The sequence below is a fragment of the Gymnoscopelus microlampas genome (assembly GCF_963454915.1).
Source record: "Gymnoscopelus microlampas genome assembly, chromosome: 6".
Taxonomy (NCBI): domain Eukaryota; kingdom Metazoa; phylum Chordata; class Actinopteri; order Myctophiformes; family Myctophidae; genus Gymnoscopelus; species Gymnoscopelus microlampas.
The window spans coordinates 21,851,032-21,872,964 of record NC_139943.1 but is presented as its reverse complement, the minus strand read 5'-3'; the positions used below and the strand labels follow the sequence as shown (position 1 = coordinate 21,872,964).

Here is a 21,933-nt window from a genome sequence, read left to right as displayed (position 1 = left end):
TGTGATAGTTGTCTTATAACGGTCACATTCAGATGTCTGTTAAGGCTTCTGAATAAACTGTACTTGATACTTGCATTATTGCTTTCAAATACCTGTATACAGTAGGCGTTTCTCTACCATTGGCACTCTAACTTAGTCTTTGAGATATGCTCTTAAGAGTGAACTCAATAAACCAACAAACATTATTGTATGCATGCACAGAGTTATAGTCAAACCAGCAATGACTGAAGCCCAGCCAATACAGGGAGTCAGGGACACTGGTATAATGTTCCTTGTAAGGTAAGCTGCTGCACAATTGCAGATTTTGCATCATCTAAATCCTTTTGGACAGTAGTTTCATGTAGAATGTTGCTTTACCTTTTGGTCAGTATGGAAGCAGGATGCCATGCCTCATCTTATTGAAAGGCATTGGCTTTCTTGCTCCCTAAACTTTACTATCACAGATCTCCATTACACCATGTTATTCCTGTCCCATTCATGCTTAGTGTTTCTCAACTGGTGGTTCTGGACCAAAACGTGGCTCCCATGATGGTCTGACCGGTTGTAAAGGAAGAGAGCTCCTTCACAAAATGTCAAAGATTCACAACTGAGAACTTAATATGTTCTACAACTTCATGATAGAGGGAAACATTTACACTCAAAACAGCCTCAGCTCCTATGTGAACTGTCCTGTTGACTTACTGCAAGACAATAGGTCAACAGTGATCTCCTCTACAACCTCCAATAGGCTTTATGCACAGCAGCCATATTGGGAATGAATTGGGCCCCCTCCTTACTTCCTTCACAGGTGTTACCAATAATACTAATTAAGGCTCAGTTACATTTAGTGTGGCACAGTGGTTGTCTTATTTTCAAGGACCCCCACAACTCTGAGAGTGTACAAATGGAACCAAATGGAGTTACACACCCACCATAAGGGGCCATTTGGGAACCAAAATGGAGTGTTTCTAGTGAGCCAACATGCACGTTATCAGCACCCAGACCAGAATGGAACAGCGCCTTCATTAGTATCATTGGCAACACCTGTGAAGGAAGCAAGGAAGGGGCCCAATTTCTGTCCAATATGGCTGCTGTGCATAGAGCCTATTGAGAAGCACTGTCCACCTTGATCTAAAGCAGCTGCAGTCTCTAGATGTGTAGGTGAGAAACGGGTGGGTTGGCGGATGGTGTTGGTGGTGGTTGGGTGGAGGGGTTCAGTGGGGCGGGGGGGGGGGGGGGTCACGTTTGACCCTTACAGGTGTGCACATCGACCTGCTGTTGGCAATCACGGCAGTGCACGGCACAGCACCAGTGGAACTTGCACTCGCACTTGGTGGTGCGAGAGACGCGCGACGTGTCATAACCACGGCCACAGCACATGACCTCACAGCTGTCCACGCCGCGGGACGTCCTGTTGCACACGCGCCCCCCTGTGCCCACGGACCCTGCAGAGACACAGACATGGAGGTAGGTAGGCGGCCGTCATTCAAACATGCCGTGACATTGAGAATACATAGGATTTATACAGGTCATTAATGACAATGGTAAAGGAGGAGTTGTTTGCAACAGTGGTTATCAACCTTCTTTGAGCTTTGGATCACTGGTGTATTTCAAATAAATTTCCTAGGACCACCCCATACATACCACCGGCTTCGAATGCTGTCAATGCATTGAATGGGAGATTATCACGTTTTATCAGACCATTGAATGGGCGAGTAGGTGACGAGTAGGCAATACACGGACCTACCCGTGATTTGTCAGACCATTCATTGGGCGTAATCAGGAGCTACTGACCTACTTTGGAGGCGGAGCAGTCCCCACAACAATATTTACGATTCTTTGCCTATCGGTACATAACTCCAACGGCGCTGAGTAGGCTCAGGCGAGCGTCGCACCGCTCAGGACGGCAACTCGGTCGCTTTAGCTCCCTCGGTGGTCCTTCGCGGGGCTCCAGCTCGCCTGAGACTGCGCGCCTCCGTCATGGTCCGAAACCAAAACAACCAAAACCGAAACTGAACTATTTAAGTCATCTCCGTTGGTAGGTCAGTATGTCTTGATAACACCCAATGAATGGTCTGATAAATCGCGGGTAGGTAAGTAGGTCGCCTACTTCGCCCATTCAATGGTCTAATAAAAGGTGATAATGTCCCATTCAATGCACAGTATATTTAGTATACAAGAAGGCATAACAGTCATTTCTATTTGATAAAATATATATATATAGAATATTTAACATTACTGATCTTGGAGCGAGGTAAGTATCAAGCCCTTAATCAATATTTCATTTCAAGCTTTTTTACCCCAGGTATAATATATATATATATATGTTAACATTTTTAAACATTTCCCCATGGACCATTGACTGAGAAACCTGCTTGTAAAGAGGTACATTACATTTAAACCAAGTACAACATTTCCACAGTCATATCCGGGAGTGTTAATTTAAATGAACACTTGTAGACTGTATATACTATATAATTACCTGTATACTATATAATTACATGTACATACTTTTAGTAGAAGTATTTCTTGTTATTTTTGCTGCTGCGATGCTAAGGAACCAAAACGCTTTTACTATTGTGCATAAGATGTAACAATAAAAATGTTGAATCTTGAATCTAGACCACTTCTCGCCATAGAAAGGTGGTGGATGCAGTGAAATGAACCTAAGAGACTGCAGACATGGAAGAAGACGAGCTGTCTGTGAAGGAATGCTGGGATATGGAGTTCCAGAGCCTTTTTTCTGTTCAACTCCAGGATCCCTACACAAAGACAAATCTAATGGGCCTGGTTTTCAAGATACTCAAGGGACCAGTGCCCATATACCTGTCATACTACTTCAAAAGAGTGAGAAACGCCCTCGGGCACAACACCAGAGGGAGCACCACTGATCTCATTCCCCCAGATTCAGCACAAACATGGGGATGAATTAATTCTACTATTATGCGACCAAAATGTGGAATGTCCTATCAGCCATCAAAAGGTGCGACTCCCTACACTCCTTCAAAACCGCCATAAAAGAGCAACCGTCTGGACCTAGACATGTCTTTTAGCTTGCAAAAAGTTATCCCCCAGTGTTTTTCTGCAAATATACTTTTATTGCTCCTACTATTAATGATTTCTTGTATAGTATGTCTTGATGAATTGAATACATAGGACCACAATGGAAACAAGCCCTGAGGGCTTTTTGTGTTATCCTTTTAGCATTATTGTTTAACTGTATCTCTGTACTTTTTGCAAACTGTTAATAAAGTATTACATCAATCAAACCTCGTTCTCATGGTGGCCACTGTGACAGCCAATTCTGATTCCTGTGCACCCCACAAAACCACCCCGAAGCCGGTGCACAAAACACAATCAAGCTCTCAGCTTAAAGAATCAGTAAAGTCTTTGACCAACAAAAAGGTAGGTAATCTGAGAGGAGGCGAGTTAAGTGTACTACAGCCTCAATAAAGCAGCATGATGCCAAGCCACTGGCCAGCAGACAGAAGCTGAGCAGACACACAGGAGAACAGGGAAGGAGACAGAGAAAGAAGGGGTAAGTAGATGAGTGCAGGACGGAGGACAGATGAGAGAATGATGATAGGAGCTGTCAGGCTGCACTCCTCGCCTTCATCAACTCTTCATTTTATAGCGCGCACACAGAGTTGAGAAGATTGATACTGTATAGGCAGGTAGGTATGAACACAGCACACTTAGTATTTGTCTCCTGGATCTCCCACCACACACACACACACAAGCATCTTTCATCTGAATACAAACACGTAACATTCCAACACTCCTGTGTCTCCAAGCACAAAGCAGCTGAGCTTGACGGTAGAGCATGACCTTAAAATCATGAGTCATACATACAAAAAAAAAAGATAGTGCTCGACTGCCCGTTTATAAATAATCCATTGACTGTAATATCTAATGTTATTCGTACTGTGATAACGCGTAACGCAGTGGGTACTCTTAACAACGGGTACAGTGAGGTACAACAGGTATTGCATAACTGGGTGGGCCATACATTCCCAACTTGCATCGTTCTCGACTTACGTGGTTCCCAAGTTGTATTATACTTAAAACACAAGAAGAAAAAATTGTATGACTCCAAATTTGGGCACGGTTTCAGTCCGATTTAAGTGCCATTGACTTCTACTATAACATTTTAAAAAGGTATAAAATATATTTGGTACTTGTTTGACAGATATATGGTGCTGATCAGTTCAGTGCCTTTTTTGCTTTTGCATTAGCCAAAGTACCTGGTAAGGGGCAAAATGTGACGTTGGCAGGGATGATGTGTGACATTGCATCAACCCAAAAAGCATGTATGTTGTTGGACGCATCAATGTGTGAGACTATCTCCAGACACACAGACCCTTTTATAGACAGCCGTCCAGCCCCCTACAGAGCCATGCAGTAACATCACGGGATCTAATAACGTATGACTTCCCTGTGAAGTGCTGATGTCATATAGATGCCATGAGCCAAATATGGAGATCCATAGATTATGAATTAATAAATTAAAAATGTAATGTACATAATGTATGAAAAATATTCAGGGATTCACTTCCTTGGCCTACTGGCAGCATACTCAGGAATGTGGCGTTGATCAGTGTAGTAGTTTGCAAGATTAGACAGACACGGACGGGTGCAGGCAGAATACGGATGGACACACAAAACATATTGGGGACATACTGACAAACTCTCTTTCGCCCCTTAGGAACCATACCATAAAAGGTCATAATCACTATAATTTCATCAAACAAGCACGAATACGTTGCCCACACAGCACAGTGGTTTTACAATTTGCGGGCAAACCAATCCAATCCATAATTTGGCATTGCCCATGGCTTGCTAACTTGCACTGTGGGGGAAATGGTCTCGCCATACAAACAGTAATTGATGACAGTATGTCATTAAAAAAAAAGTGTTACTATACTACTATCGTTTAAAAAGTAAAAAACTAAAAAGATACTGTGTTCCCAATAATTAATAGTTTACTGTCATCAAACATAAAAAGAAAAAAAAAGGTTATATACTGCTGTATGTTTTAAGAAAGTCATACTATAATGTATGAAAATGTATAAAAACAAATCGTTGTTGTCAAAAGTCATTATGGGATGTAACATTCAGAAGGTGCTCTAGTGCATGTGCACTGAGCTGATATGAGCTTGGTTTTCACTGTGCTCTTTGCTTTGCTCTCAGTTACCTTGTATGTACTGGTACCAGTTGTTATCCACTCCATTAAAGATATTGGTCCAGTTCATAATAATAATGTATTAGAGCCCTCTCACCTTGAAGTTTAGCGTTTTAGTATTATTTATTTAAAATTGATACCGTCTTCAACTGAACACAATCAGAGACATTTCATGTCAGAGATGTACATTATTATAGGCTCTTTAAATCCAAGTATCCCAGCTAACCTAAAAAAAAACGTTTGGGAGGACGACTTGTGAATACAAGTGTCTGATTAACAGTGGAAACATATTTTAGCACTGGTCCACTCCTCTTCAGTTGTGCAAGACACAGCCCTCTGCTATGTAAGATCCAAGATACACACAACGCACTTTACAAATACAAGTAGGCTGCCCAAATCTTTCCAAATGGTGCCTACAACAGATGCAGATCCAGTCTTGTTTATACAGTATGTTAAGACCCTGCCCCAGATTAGCTTGATTATTGGACCAACTTATTTTAAATCGAGAAATTTGTTTTCCATATTGCCCAAGACGCTAACCCTCTCATGGCCAATCTTGCAATCCCAGCAGAAGGCAATTCCCCACGTATATAAAGAGGGTGACTGCCTTTCGACTGGAGGGAGAGGTTGTAGGGTGGTCAGATGGGAGGGAGCGAGGGAAGTAAATTATGTGGGGGTGGACGGGTAAAACCGTGACTAGAAAATCCTTAAGATATTCAAGGATTTACTTCCTTGGCCTACTGGCAGCATGTACAAGAAAATTGGCACTCATCGGTCCAGTGGTTTTCAAGATTAGCCACAGACAGACACACAGACGGTACGTCTGTCCTTTGCATATTATGTAGAAAAATCAATCAACTTCAAACTTGACCTGTGTGTATTGCAGAGGACTCAAGAGTCAAATTGATTATATATATAGTGTCTTTATTAGAAGGATAACCCCTTGAGATGTGTCATCTCATTTTAGAGAGGGTCCTTATGACAAAAATACAGAGAATTATGTCACCGAAGGGGTGACATCAGGGACGTCTGAAATCTCTACTGGAACTGTTACCCCTGCGACCCAACTCCTAATAAGCGGAAAAATAATAGAGAGGGCACCGGAAATCCCCTCCCATCCACTTGCATTGAGTTGCTCACCCAGCGCATGAGGCGAAATGACCCCTTCTTCCGGGTTGGAAAGTGTGATGGGCGAGGCCTATTTGGGGCCACCAACCAACTGAGTTCATCAACCAAGTCTTCAAAACTACTCATTTCAGTCCAGAAACAGTGGAATGGACTTAAGGTTGAAGTGTGCAGTGTTGGTAGCAATAAGGATCCTTCACAAGAAGCTCATGACAGTTCCTTTCTTGCCGACCTGGTGGGGTTCCAATGTGTAGAACCTGATGACAATCCTGTCTTCACTTAGACGAAGTTGTTCCATGAGAAACTGGAAGATCTTGGCACTGTGATCTTTATTCTTCTCAGCGGTGTCTGTGACGCCAATGGCAGACACATACAGCATCACGCACGGAGCGCACGACCCGGCAATACGCATCGGCAGTCCCGGTTTCACCACTACATTCATCCTGTTCTCTGGTTTCCCCAGAACAGAAGCTGTGTAAGAACATAGTTTCTCCAGAAAGTCAGCAGAGAACATTCTCTCAGGCAAATTGGTTTCCAAGTCAATGAAAGGCATTGCTGCTTACTACAGAGTGAGATGAGACAATGGAATCTTTGAGGCCAACAGATCCACTGGTTGGGAATGGGAACAGAAGATGGATGATTATGAAAGTACACATTATCATAGTACTTGGAGGCCAGTCTATGATGTCAGTACTATGACATCAAATTGATGGCATCAGGGATCTCCATAAATGGGCATAAAAGGAACACAGATAGTCTGTAAAAATGTTGAGCTAATGGTGGCGCAAGAGGAAATCTCACGGTGTCATCAAATCCAGTGGTGTTGATCTTCCGGAGAGCATGAATGTGCAACAGCCACTTCCATGACAATCCAATCATAAAATGGTAAATGGACTGCATTTGTATAGTGGCTTTATCCAAAGCGCTTACAATGTACATCACATTCACACCGATGGCAGAGGAAACCATGCAAGGCACCAACCTGCTCATCGGGAGCATTTAGGGGTTAACCACTTAAACCCCATATGGGTAACCGGAGTCCCTCAGGGCTCAATACTAGTGAATTCTCTGTTTTCCGTTAATGTGGGGAAAGCTTTAGCTGAAAATAGCTGATCGACAAGCTCACAGCGCGGCACGTCACGTTGTGAGCTTGTCGATCACAATACCGATGGTGGGGATACTACTGTATATATACAGAAATTACCCAAACTATTATATTATTATAACTACTATATTATATATATAAATAAATAAAATTGCGCAAATGTTCAAGCTTTTTCAAAAATAGCAGATCTACAAGCTCATTGCTCGCCATTTTTTAATAATAATAATTTATAAAGTATAAAATAATGGTTATAGCTAAAATCTAAAATGACACAGCTGCGTTCCCAGTCTTAATGGCTTAATCTAGCACAAGTAGGCCCAATGTTTGTGGGAACCACTCATGATGGACAGTGCCAGACCAGCTTAACAAACCCAGTGGACCAAGATAATCCAATAGTTTTCACTGACTGATTATAGCAGGTAAGCTGAAGCTCAATCAAACACACAGTGGTATTGTAGTGAACTAAGTGACTGGACGGTATTTAAAATCAGCTCATGTACTATGTTTGAACCTTGTTCTGGAATCTGACAGTGTTTACATTCTAGTTGTTCTGTGTCCATGCTGCCCCTCTCTCTCTCTCTCTCTCTCTCTCTCTCTCTCTCTCTCTCTCTCTCTCTCTCTCTCTCTCTCTCTCTCTCTCTCTCTCTCTCTTCTCCCTGTCTTTTCTCTCCCCCCCCCCCCGCCCTCCACCTCTCTCTCCGTATATTCTCCCTGTCTTTCTCTCTCCCCATCTCTCTCTCTCTCTCCATCTCTCTCCAGGTAATATGTCTGGGCATGACCTAAGCCCCGCCCCTCTTGGCAGTGTGCCCATCCATCATCTGCGGTATGCTGCGCTGCTAGGGGTGACATCATGGCCAGACTCCTCCTCTCATCCCTCTCTCTAACCCTTTTCTTTTTTCCCACACTTTTTCATGCCCCTCTCTCTCCTCCCCCCCTCTCTCTCTCTCTTTCTCTCTCTCTCTCTCTCTCACTCACTCTCTCCCCATCTCTCTCTCTCTCTCTCTCCCTCTCTCTCTACTGGTGTCTGCTTATTGAATTAAGATGAGGGGGCGCTGAGAGATGAGTTTAGCACCTGAGCCTCTTCGGGGCCCACAGAAATTGATTTCACACTTAACAGAGGCTCACAGAGGGCCGTCTCACTGTCTCTGTGTGTGTGTGTGTGTGTGTGTGTGTGTGTGTGTGTGTGTGTGTGTGTGTGTGTGTGTGTGTGTGTGTGTGTGTGTGTGTGTGTGTGTGTGTGTGTGTGTGTGTGTGTGTGTGTGTGTGTGTGTGTGTGTGTGTGTGTGTGTGTGCGCGTGCGCGTGATTGAAAGTAGATGTGTCTGAAGAGTGATTGAGAGTGAGTTTGCGTGCCTCACTTGACGTGTGCAAATTCTTAGTGTCTGAGCATTTCATGTGCACGTGTGTATTTAAGTGTAGCATTATTTATGGATTGTGCATATGGTGGACAATAGTTAATACCGTGCATGTATTTGTATTGGTGCATGTACATATGTATGCATATTAGAGTGTGTGTGTGTGTGTGTGTGTGTGTGTGTGTGTGTGTGTGTGTGTGTGTGTGTGTGTGTGTGTGTGTGTGTGTGTGTGTGTGTGTGTGTGTGTGTGTCTCTCTCTCTCTCTCTCTCTCTCTCTCTCTCTCTCTCTCTCTCTCTCTCTCTCTCTCTCTCCTCGGGGCCCGACAGAGAGAGGCCTCCAGGTCAGAGCAGAGGTGTGTGAGCTCACCCTGCTTACATGTACACAGGCCATGCAGAACATGCACAACCCACCGGCAAACCCTAATCTTCCATCGTATGAACTCCCTCGTCTTATTCACACAATCACAATGCGACAAAACAAGCCACAATATTGGAGCAATGATCACCGAAGGAGTCATTTTCTCTAAGAGAACAAAAACTGTGTCTAATTTGTATATGCTGGTAGTGTGTACATTTTACAATAATGTTAAAATGATCCCTGGCTAATAAGCCTTATATGCCTTATTACATTATAATTTCCCTATATAACTAAAATTTTGAAATCTTTAACTCTATAGGGACAACTCCCGTAGCAAGTTGATGATGTCATTTGTCCATGTCCATGTGTGGTCCAGCCCTATGGAATGTTTGGAATGCATGTGCTAATAAAAAGTATTTAAAATATATTGTTTTGATGCTCATATTAACCTTAGGAATAATTAATTTAGTTTTTATTAGCACATGAATTCCATACATTCCATAGGGCTGGACCACACATGGACAAATGACATCATCAACTTGCGACGGGAGTTGTCCCTATAGAGTTAAAGATGACCCATTTCTAAAATAAATAAAATATTTAAGGCGTTTTAAAAAAAAAAGTTATATAGGGCAATTATAATGTATTAAGGCATAAGGCTTATTAGCAAGGGATCCTTTTAAATTCTGCATCAAGCGGCTTATAATGCTTTAGTATTTGTATTTAATGCCATTGTTTGTCAGAAAATGTATTAAATAATAGTTTTATTGATGTATCACAACTTCACCAAAATGTGAATGCTGTGGAAATATCAATTCATTTGGAATATAAAGTGTAGTTGCAGCCCGTCTTTAGACTCGGTAGTTCAGTTGATTTAACAGATTACAGCAAGGACACGAGGCTACGTTCAGACTATTGTTAGGAATGGTCCGTAATCCATTCTCTCTCTGTGAGGGCATTTGGAGATAATAACCTGCCCCCTTAAATATGCCTCCCTTTTCAGGACAAACGTGCCCTCGGGGAAACGTGTGTGTGTGTGTGTGTGTGTGTGTGTGTGTGTGTCGGTGGGGGTAATTTATAGTGGTGTGTGTCCGCCTCGAGTTTCAGCCCACAGAAGTGTGTAATGGGCCTTAAACCGACCGACACCTGATCGCCACGGATCATCTGCTGCCTGACAACCATCTACCTCCTCTGAATCTCTCTCTCTCTCTCACACACACATGCACATATAACAGATTTTCACTTTTTCTGTCTCACACATAGACAGTAAACACCTATTCACTCGACTCTTGTTTTTACACACACTTTCTCCATCACTCACACATTCTGCCATACACACAAAACACCCTTTCACTTGCTCACTTGTCATAATCTCAGTCAATCCAGCTCTCTCTCACACACACACACGCACTTTCACATACAAAGACTTGTAGGTCTTTTCAAACTTTCTTGCACGCACGCACGCACACACACACACTCTCTCTGACAGTACTGCCCTGTGTAAGATGGGATAGTGGAGATATTGTATACACTTTAGAGAATATTACATACATTGCAGGTGTCATGGTACATAGTAGTAACTAAAGAGGTATTCACTGAGCCAGAAACCAGCGTTGGTTTAAGTTCAGGCCCGGCATCCCAACACTTTTTCAGTAAGGCTGCAAAAAATGACAATCACAATCAATTCAATGTGGACAATGTCTTAGAATAGGTTTGCAAGGACACATAATCAACAACCTTTCCAGAACACTGAAGCTATACGTTTGCCTGTCTTGCTAAGATGCTATTAGGATTTATTTCATCTACTTTTGCGTGATTTATAGGGATTGTCTGGATCCAAGTCACCAATCACATTATCCCCAAAGAAGCCACCCTGCCTTATTCAATTGGCACTGCGGACAGGTGCCGAAGAACACTCAAAGAAGATGAAAGTTCCGTAGCCAGGTTTCAGTACTGTCAAAGGTAGAAGACAGATTGGTCTGCTCACTTGAAGGTCTCCACAACAACTCAAGTGTCCAGTCTATCCACTGCTGTTGCAGGGTGCATGGGCAAATCAGACAATTTGCTCCAGAGGTGACTGTCCTTGCTCAGCAAGGATGTGCACTAGTCACTTATTTCAAAGAAACAATAACCAACAAATAACCAGTTGCCTTCTGGACAGAAAACCAACCTTTTCACCAATAGACACTGTTAGATTCTTAACATCGGCAATGTACACCTGTGTTGAAGAGCAGGAAAACAAAGCTGAATACTTAAATGTTGACTTTGAAATGATGTCAAACGCGGTGTTTCACATCATCAGATGTACATTCCATACGTATCCCGTTGCGACATACAGTAGGGTATTATTTTGCCACACTATATACAGTATATTGATCTCACATCAGAACAATAAGATCTAGGTTGAATATCGGCAAGGTTTCCCTAAAGCAGAAAAGGTTTGCTGCATACTCATAGCTCCAATGAGTAGATGTATCAGAACAATGACAAAGCAAAACAATGTTTCAATAGTCAGGGCTGCCTCATCTAGTTGGGTCATCTGTGGCACTTCCGTGACCGTGGAGAGCGAAGGTCCGTTTCTCAATGGATTTGTCATCTAGGAGGGTTATTAAACAAATTTAGCCGGGGTGTATTTTTAAAAGGGGCGGGGAAAGTTTTTGAGAGACCAAAATCCAAAATGGCGACCGTGAAAATGAACTTTTTAATGGTTTGACCTACAAAGATGCACAATACATGGTTTCAGAGCTTATTTTGGTCAAGGAATACATATTTGGTCTTTATATAATGATTTGACCTATTGTTGACCTTCAAATGCAAGATGGTGAGTTGAATAATATACAGTATAAGTACACAGAAGTCATCTCTGAGGTCAATACAGTCAATGTTTGTGTGTAAACAACAGTTACTGAGTTGCAGTTTCCCATTAAATAGTGTAGGCTACTGAGAATATGGTGTCCAGTTCACCATCACATAATGAACCAAGCCTCAAATCCCTCTAAGATTGCCACATTGTTGACTTGACCTGGAACCGTACCCAGGACATCCAGGACCTCTGGTTCACCAGGCAGGCCCACTAACCACTCTGCTATGGCACTCTGATTAACATCATGTCAGAAAATGAAAGGAAACAAAAGTCTGACTATACTGAGTCAGAGTCAAGCTTTATAAAATGTAAGTTGTGTAAAGTGTTTAAGTCAGGCTATGCTCTACTCAGAGTCATAAGTTTACAAAATGTACTAAAGTACAGTGAACGTCTGTGCGGTTTGTCTCCATCACTGAAAATCACGTACATGTAAACAGATATAAAACTGCTGTCCTGTGCAGTTGGGGTGAAAAAACACAACCATTTCACTCCTAATAATACCTATTTGATTTGACATCCTGACTTGCTGCTGTGGCTGAGCCTTAAACCTGTTACCTGCGGCTCACTAGTCAGTGACTCTATCCATTCACCTACAGCTCTTTCCTTGGAGTCTGTGGTTGTAAAACCTTTTGTTGTCAACCCCCCAAATTGACATGTATTTGGGCAGTGGACCCCAATGTGAAAAGTAACACATTTGTTTTAAGTTATTCAATGTTAGGGACCAAAAAAGGTCACTACAAAGTACTACCAATCAACTCTAAATTGCCTGAAACGTACTCCTAACAGGTTTTTGGGGGGACGATTTTGGCCTCCACACTTAGTGATTTTTTCGGATTTAACTTTCGTTTCGGTAAAATGAATTTTACCGAAACGAAAGTTACCAATCAACCTAAATTGCCTGAAACGTACTCCTAACAGGTTTTTTGGGGGACGAATTTTGGCCTCCACACTTAGTGTTTTTTTCGGATTTAACTTTCGTTTCGGTAGTGACACAATGGTGAAAAAATAAATGTATTTGTCTTGTTTGTTGTTCAAGTCAAAGCACCAGGAAGGCTGTATTTCTTGGCCAACAGTTAGCTCAATGGGTTGAGACACAGTATTCATGATCCAGAGGTCTTGAGTTCAAATCCCACTGGTGTCTTTACTGTGATGCTTCCCTTTGCAGAATAACTTCTAGAAAAACAAGTTAAAACCACCAGGAAACCTGTAACTCTCAGCCAACAGCATAGCTCAACTGGTAGAGCGTCTGTCCAATAACATGACTTGACTTGAGTGGGTTCGATTCCCACTCGAGTCAAGTGTCCCTGGTAGCTTGGGGCAACGGATAAATTGACTGATATCCTTCGTGATGCTTCCCTTTGCAGAATAACTTCTAGAAAAAACAGTTAAAACCACCAGGAAACCTGTAACTCTCAGCTAACAGCATAGCTCAACTGATAGAGTGTCTGTCCAATAACATGCCACTCGAGTCAAGTGTCCCCGGTAACTTGGGGCAACGGAAAAATTGACTGATATCCTTCGTGATGCGTTAGTGGGAATCGAACCCAGGACCGCTCGGTCCAGCACACTCCTACAAGTTATTCTACGGATATCAGTCAATTTATCCGTTGCCCCAAGTTACCGGGGACACTTGACTCGAGTGGGAATCGAACCCAGTCAAGTCAAGTCAAGTCATGTTATTGGACAGACGCTCTACCAGTTGAGCTATGCTGTTGGCTGAGAGTTACAGGTTTCCTAGTGGTTTTAACTTGTTTTTTTTTATTTTTAGAATTAACTTGTTTTTCTAGAAGTTAGTCTGCAAAGGGAAGCATCACTAAGGATATCAGTCAATTTATCTGTTGCCCCAAGTTACCGGGGACACTTGACTCGAGTGGGAATCGAACCCAGTCAAGTCAAGTCAAGTCATGTTATTGGACAGACGCTCTACCAGTTGAGCTATGCTGTTGGCTGAGAGTTACAGGTTTCCTAGTGGTTTTAACTTGTTTTTTTTGTTTTTTTAGAATTAACTTGTTTTTCTAGAAGTTAGTCTGCAAAGGGAAGCATCACTAGGGATATCAGTCAATTTATCCGTTGCCCCAAGTTACCGGGGACACTTGACTCGAGTGGGAATCGAACCCAGTCAAGTCAAGTCAAGTCATGTTATTGGACAGACGCTCTACCAGTTGAGCTATGCTGTTGGCTGAGAGTTACAGGTTTCCTAGTGGTTTTAACTTGTTTTTTGTTTTTTTTAGAGTTAACTTGTTTTTCTAGAAGTTAGTCTGCAAAGGGAAGCATCACTAAGGATATCAGTCAATTTATCCGTTGGCCCAAGTTACCGGGGACACTTGACTCGAGTGGGAATCGAACCCAGTCAAGTCAAGTCAAGTCATGTTATTGGACAGACGCTCTACCAGTTGAGCTAAGCTGTTTGCTGAGAGTCACAGGTTTCCTGGTGTTTTTAACTTGTTTTTCTAGAAGTTAGTCTGCAAAGGAAAGCATCACAGTAAAGACACCAGTGGGATTTGAACTCAAGACCTCTGGATCATGAATACTGCGTCTCAACCCATTGAGCTAACTGTTGGCCAAGAAATACAGCCTTCCTGGTGCTTTGACTTGAACAACAAACAAGACAAATACATTCATTTTTTCACCATTGTGTCACTACCGAAACGAAAGTTTGTCACTACCGAAACGAAAGTTAAATCCGAAAAAATCACTAAGTGTGGAGGCCAAAATTGTCCCCCCAAAAACCTGTTAGGAGTATGTTTCAGACAATTTAGAGTTGATTGGTAATTTTCGTTTCGGTAAAATTTATTTTACCGAAAGGTAAAATGTATTTTACCGAAACGAAAGTTAAATCCGAAAAAATCACTAAGTGTGGAGGCCAAAATCGTCCCCCCAAAAACCTGTTAGGAGTACGTTTCAGACAATTTAGAGTTGATTGGTAATTTTCGTTTTGGTAAAATGTATTTTACCGAAACGAAAGTTAAATCCGAAAAAATCACTAAGTGTGGAGGCCAAAATCGTCCCCCCAAAAACCTGTTAGGAGTACGTTTCAGGAAATTTAGAGTTGATTGGTAATTTTCGTTTCGGTAAAATTTATTTTACCGAAACGAAAGTTAAATCCGAAAAAATCACTAAGTTTGGAGGCCAAAATCGTCCCCCCAAAAACCTGTTAGGAGTACGTTTCAGGCAATTTAGAGTTGATTGGTAGTACTTTGTAGTGACTTTTTTTGGTCCCTAACATTGAATAACTTAAAACAAATGTGTTACTTTTCACATTGGGGTCCACTGCCCAAATACATGTCAATTTGGGGGGTTGACAACAAATCGTTTTAGAACCACAGACTCGAAGGAAACAGCTGTAGGTGAATGGATAGAGTCACTGACTAGTGAGCCGCAGGTAACAGGTTCAAAGCTCAGCCACAGCAGCAAGTCAGGATGTCAAATCAAATAGGTATTATTAGGAGTGAAATGGTTGTGTTTTTTCACCCCAACTGCACAGGACAGCAGTTTTATATCTGTTTACACATGTACGTGATTTTCAGTGATGGAGACAAACCGCACAGACGTTCACTGTACTTTAGTACATTTTGTAAACTTATGACTCTGAGTAGAGCATAGCCTGACTTAAACAAACAAATAACAACTTAGTATAGTCAGACTTTTTTTTACACAACTTACATTTTATAAAGCTTGACTCTGACTCAGTATAGTCAGACTTTTGTTTCCTTTCATTTTCTGACATGATGTTAATCAGAGTGCCATAGCAGAGTGGTTAGTGGGCCTGCCTGGTGAACCAGAGGTCCTGGATGTCCTGGGTACGGTTCCAGGTCAAGTCAACAATGTGGCAATCTTAGAGTGATTTGAGGCTTGGTTCATTATGTGATGGGATGAACTGGACACCATATTCTCAGTAGCCTACACTATTTAATGGGAAACTGCAACTCAGTAACTGTTGTTTACACACAAACATTGACTGTATTGACCTCAGAGATGACTTCTGTGTACTTATACTGTATATTATTCAACTCATCATGAGCAGAGCTTTCATTAGAGCCTAATAAGAAGGCTCTGTGACGATTTTGAAAGAAAAACCTTTTGGAGCTCATAATTGGCAGCCATCTTGCATTTGAAGGTCAACAATAGGTCAAATCATTATATAAACACCAAATATGTATTCCTTGACCAAAATAAGCTCTGAACCCATGTATTGTGCATCTTTGTAGGTCAAACCATTAAAAAGTTCATTTTTACGGTCGCCATTTTGGATTTTGGTCTCTCAAAAACTTTCCCCGCCCCTTTTAAAAATACACCCCGGCTAAATTTGTTTAATAACCCTCCTAGATGACAAATCCATTGAGAAACGGACCTTCGCTCTCCACGGTCACGGAAGTGCCACAGATGACCCAACTAATCAGTCTAAACTTTACCAGCTGCCTTTAACCACTTAAACCCTGCCTACAGTATACTGAGATGAACAGAGTCCCCCAGGGGTTTATACTAGGCACCCTCCCTTTTCCCCCTCTACACCAAATATCTTTACAGAAAATTGCCGAAAAGCTTGGGTTTGTAGATCGGCTATTTTCAGCAAACATTCGCCCCAGAATAGGGATGTTATGTGGTTAATATTTCACTAGTCTCAGCATGGTTTTTGTAATAGAGACAAACCATACGGGTCTCTCAACACAGGGTTTGAATGTGCCCTCAGCTTATAGTGTGCACACAGTACACAGAATGACGTCTACCTGACTGGAGGTCCCGTATGCAGTAGTCAGGCGAGTCCTCAAAGTATACCAGGTCGTTCTTGCTGGGTCGTTTAAAGTGGGTGTGTGCGGCGGTGAAGCCGGTTCCATACTGGTTGACCGCCACCTGGACAGCTCCGTTGTAGCGCCGCCGCAGGTGGTCCCCGGTACGGCGGAAGTCGGCCATGGCCAGCCAGCAGGTACGCACGCTGCATGACCCACTGACACCATGGCACTTACACTCCAGCGTCATGAAGCGCTTCACCGCCTTGGGGATCAGGGAGGATAGGAGGTGGTAGAGGAGGTTGGGGGGGGGAGGAAGAAGAGACATTTCGAGACATAGCTTTGCACAGTTATTCAACTACTGTAATGAGTGAAACTGAGACAAAAAGTCCACTACTTGTCAATAAATGTATTGTTAAATGGATAGTAGCGCACCGGTAGGCAGTGGTTCTGCTAGGAGACACAAAGGAGACTCTTTGGGTCTCCTACCGGAACCGCTGCCGGTCATGAAATTATTGGCTTAGGAATGCAACAAAAACTAAACATCTCCATGGGGTGACTAATCGATAGGAAAAAAAAGTCATTTTGAGGATGAACTATCCCTTTAATGCTGATTGATGATGCATCACACCTTTTCTCTCCAACTCCTCCCCTCCCACCTACCTTCCTGCCAGCGCGGTTGTTGTGCAGGTTCATGAGCGCGCGGGCGTCTCTCTCCTTCCTCTCCTTGGCGTCGATGAAGGCCTGGCTGAAGCGCATGGCATGCTCCACGTGATCACTGCAGCCGCCCCAGTCGAAGGCGCCCTTGGCATCCTGCGAAGACCCCTTCTTGGTGGGATCGCACGAGCACGAGTCCAGCTCGCCCTGGCTGCACGCGCGTGCCACTGTGTACACCACGCCTGCTGACGAGATGGCGTACACGAAGGCCGCCTCGCGACTGCCTGCAGGAAGGAAAAAGGAAAAGAAAAAAAAAGGTAAGTTGTCTTAGGTCAGAGTTTTGATCCCTATGGTAGCCAAAGTGTTTACAGGCTCATTTATGGCAACATCTTTCCCTCAAAACACAACGGAGAGTGGAAATAAAGTGGAAATCAACAGTGTCTCATGTTAAAAAAAATCACACCCAGTGTGAAGTGGGCGGTGTGGTCATCACAGTGGTCATCACTTTTTTTTTGAAGCTCAATTAAAAGAAATGTGTTTTTTTTAAGTGCATAGTCCTATTTATAGGTTGTTAATTTCATCATGTGTCTCGCTAGCCAATCACAGTGCTGGATAGAGTCAGCCAATAGAGTCAGCCAATCACAGTGCAGCTAGTGGTCATCACAGTGATGGAAGCTCACTAGCCCCGGACATCTAAGGGCATCACAGACCTGTTATTGCTCCTTCTCGTGTGGCTGAACGCCACTTGTCCCTCTAAGAATGGGTGGCCAATCACAGTGCAGGGTTAGGGGGGTACAATGGGTGGCCAATCAGTGCAGCAAATGTCAATGTCCCAACCTCACATATAGGGACGGCTACACCGTCCGAAAATGCCAGTCTTCAAGCTAACGAATGCCTTGCGATGTGACACGCTGTGAACTGCGTCCTCCCAGTGGGGGCTCCTCACTAGCAGGTGAGCCAGCTGGGCCAGCAGTGACAAGACTACACAGAAATGTGTGAGGAATTCAGGAATTGGCATAATGAATATATATGGGGAAAATGGGGAAATTATTCCCTACTCTATAAAAAAAAAAGTCTTTCCAACATTTGCCTTACATTATTTTAGTATTTTAATTAATACACATAACAATATTTTATAACAAAAACGAGTGATTGCATTAAATAAATCAAAGAAGATTTAATGCAATCACTCATTTTCAATGGTTCAAATGACACCCTTAAGCAAAAACACTTTTGCACTGAGAGGGATTTTGTTAAAAGTTTTGTTTGTACAGGTGGAAGCATTTAATTTACATAAAATTATGTTATGTATGTAAAGAAAAGGTGAGGTCCTCATATAAGCCCTTCCAGGGTTTCTCACCTCATATGCACAACACCTTATTATGTGACCCAAATTTCGTGTGAAAGATGTTATAGGCTATAGTGTACTTACACTCATTGTTGTGTACAAATCAATAAAATCTAAAATTCATTTAAACTAACTTCATCTTCCCATTGTAGAAATGCAAATCTTCCCAAAATGCACGATAAAAACTGGACTATGATGAACTTCAAATAGACTGATAAGAAAAGAAAAGCAGAATGTTGTGATGCTGCTTCCATGATCCATGTCTTTTATCTTCATCTACTGTACCTCCAGCATGGAGAAACAGGTAACATTTACCAGCAACGCAGTGATAACGAGCCCTTATCTGACTGGGACGTGTAATTGATGAGAGATCTGGGTGGATCAAAGAAGCTAGTCGGTCACGGAACACCTGGCGTGTGCGTCCGCACGTGTATGCGCCCACGGTATTTTTTTCGTTGGACCAATTTAAAGCGCATTTTATAAGATGACTTGAAAATAATTTAAAAAAAAACACCAGAGAGTGTGTGTGTGTGTGGGGGGGGGGGCAATGTGTTCAGAGCGGTAGCCTATACTTGCGCGCACCATATGGTGCGTAAATGAGATTAATTGGAATAATAGTCATAGGCTACCGACACCGAAGGGGAATCCCCCTTTGTAACGGTTGGAAATGAGCTGTCTGTCCGTCTGTCTGTGACATTGACAGGCGAGGCGCTTCTAACGGGGCTTCGGCTCGGCTGTAATGTTGCCAATCACAGCTAATGCTTCGTGACACGATCGAGGCCCGGCTGGGAGGTCCGAATACCACACGGCCGATTAAGACCCCACATGAAACGGACAAGTTGAAAGTTCCGCCCCGCAGGTTAAGTTGAAGGGCCTGGGAGTATATAGAGGAACATCTCGGAGAGGATCTTCAGTGGCATTAAAAAGAGATTATGACCTGTTGAGACTTGTAGAGGGGGGGTGGGGGGGCATGGGGGCTTATTTATTAGGCTCCCGTCGCTGATGGGACGGAAGACGATGTGTCTAATTTGACAGCTTGCTCCTCTTCGTCAGTCAGCTGACGGACAGTTTTCTCTTCTAGAGATAGAGATCGGCTGATAAATGTGCAACTGGAAAGTGAGACGATGTAGGCTATGGAATGTGATGCAAGCTCAGGGAGAGAGAAAAAAAGAGACCCATCTCCAGGGCAACTAAAATAGCCGAAACATGTATAAGCTCTACAATCAGATCTAGGTTTATGTGAAAGAGTGACAAGGACAATTTTCAGTCTTCTCTTCAATATAAAAAAATGCTATGGATCATTGCATCTTGATCGTTGTTTTCTAACGTGCACAGATGAGTGCATATTGATTACTTGCCCCAGGTGCCAGCACACAATAACCTTGAAACAAAACCCAGTAGGTATGAGGCGTTTTAAAGCACGGTAACCCAATCTCCACATTTCTATTTTTGGTTCCGCAACGCGTCGGACATTATACATACAGCTCTCACATTACTATATGCTATAGGCTACCAATAATGAGCTTTGTATTTCTAAATAAACCAACTTTGCACGCAAAATAAACCACACACACACACACACACACACACACACACACACACACACACACACACACACACACACACACACACACACACACACACACACACACGACATAGTGCTTTCTTGGGTTTAACTTTTTAGCATCCTTTTGTATAGAACTGTAGCCTACTTTCTGTACTTTTTTTTTGCAAACTGTTAATACAGTATTCAATCAATCAATCAATCAATCAATCAATTAATCACACTCCTCACTTCTTAGCAGCAGCCTTCCAAACAGGTTGTGGTCCCTGGCCATGGTGTTACAGTTCCAGCGGTGGTTGTGGAACTGGTGCTGACATTCCCCGATCCAGTCCTTCATCCCGGCCCCGATGGCCTGCATGACACCGGGATGCTGGCGGCACAGCTGTCGCTGCTTGTTCACCAGCCCCGGAATGTTGTCGCACATCACCTGCGACCCGAGGGTGCCCATGTACCTGCACACAGCACACGGATCAAAGCCTCCAGGGATATGGCACACTTGTAACTCAAATTACTGTAATTTCTTTATGGTGATTGTCAAAAAAATATTTTAAAAAATAACGAACGATTCGATTTATTTTAAATTTAACAGCATATTCTAACTGATTAACTACATACAATAGCCTACCATACATTTTATAAAATAGCCTAATCTAATTGTTTGAGTATGGCATATTAACAGCAACACATTTTGTGCTCAAATGTTTTATTAAGAACAGATTATAAAATGTTATACAATTTGTACAATGTAGGCTACATTCTTTAAATATATATATATATATATATATATATATATATATATACACACACACACATACATATATCAACACTTTAAACGTGTTCCAACTTCCAAGGCAGCGTCTTCTCAGTTATCTTGTATGCAATCCATCATATGAATGTATCATCAATACCACATGCATGCAATCTATCCCATCATAATATGCAATCTGGCACAATGGCTTTCGTGCATTAGCAGTGACTGTAGCAAAGTGGGTATAATATCCTACTCACCACCAAGACGCATCGACCTCGGACGTCAGCCAGCAGATTACCACAGATAAATAAAAACATATTCCACTTGGCAATAAGTTCATATTCTACTAAACTTTGGTTGCTGTGCGCATTCATTCGTTTAGGGACTTGTACGGAACATTTCCACATAGAAAAAGAAGACAGGAGGCGGGTGCAGCAGAAGACAGAGCTTCTTGATTTCCCAAATCGAACTTTTGTCCTGCATTAAAAATCGATCACCAGCAATTTAGCAAAGACTTTCAGCGAACGGGTTTTTGCGCGTAAAACCCCATAATTGCTTGCTTTACGCGTTTGGATCCCCCCTCCCAAAAAAAAGGTAGCAGCACTCTTGAGATACAGCTATTAGACAGTCGATCTTCAACAGAGATCTGCTGTGAGGAGGAGAGATCAGGCAGATGATCTGCTATCAGGTTTAAATTGCTTACACAAGGGGTGGGCGCTGTCCCGTCTCAGGAATGAGGTGAAGACATTAGACGTCTCAGAGTATCTGTTCAGGCTAGCTTCGCTTGCCACCAGACAGACACAAGCTTGGCCCGTTTCCAGAGCGCCAAGGTGTAGAATGTGGTCCAACTCCTGCGCATTTTTACAAAAACAATACAGACGGACGTGTTGGGGAAAGGACTCGGCGCGCCACAGACAAGA

The 21,933-nt window shown here is 42.7% G+C and overlaps 1 protein-coding gene across 1 annotated transcript; it reads right to left on the bottom strand.

Annotated features, from left to right (window-relative positions):
- Positions 1-1,218: 1,218 nt before the first annotated feature.
- On the bottom strand, positions 1,219-21,579 carry wnt2 (wingless-type MMTV integration site family member 2; the record flags this gene model as incomplete). Its single annotated transcript, XM_084059876.1, has 5 exons — positions 21,271-21,579; positions 20,494-20,714; positions 17,357-17,634; positions 16,694-16,958; positions 1,219-1,424 (listed from the first exon to the last, which is right to left on the bottom strand). The coding sequence occupies exons 1-5, from the start codon at positions 21,351-21,353 to the stop codon at positions 1,219-1,221; spliced, it is 1,053 nt and encodes a 350-aa protein (XP_083916002.1). The 5' UTR covers positions 21,354-21,579.
- Positions 21,580-21,933: the final 354 nt, after the last annotated feature.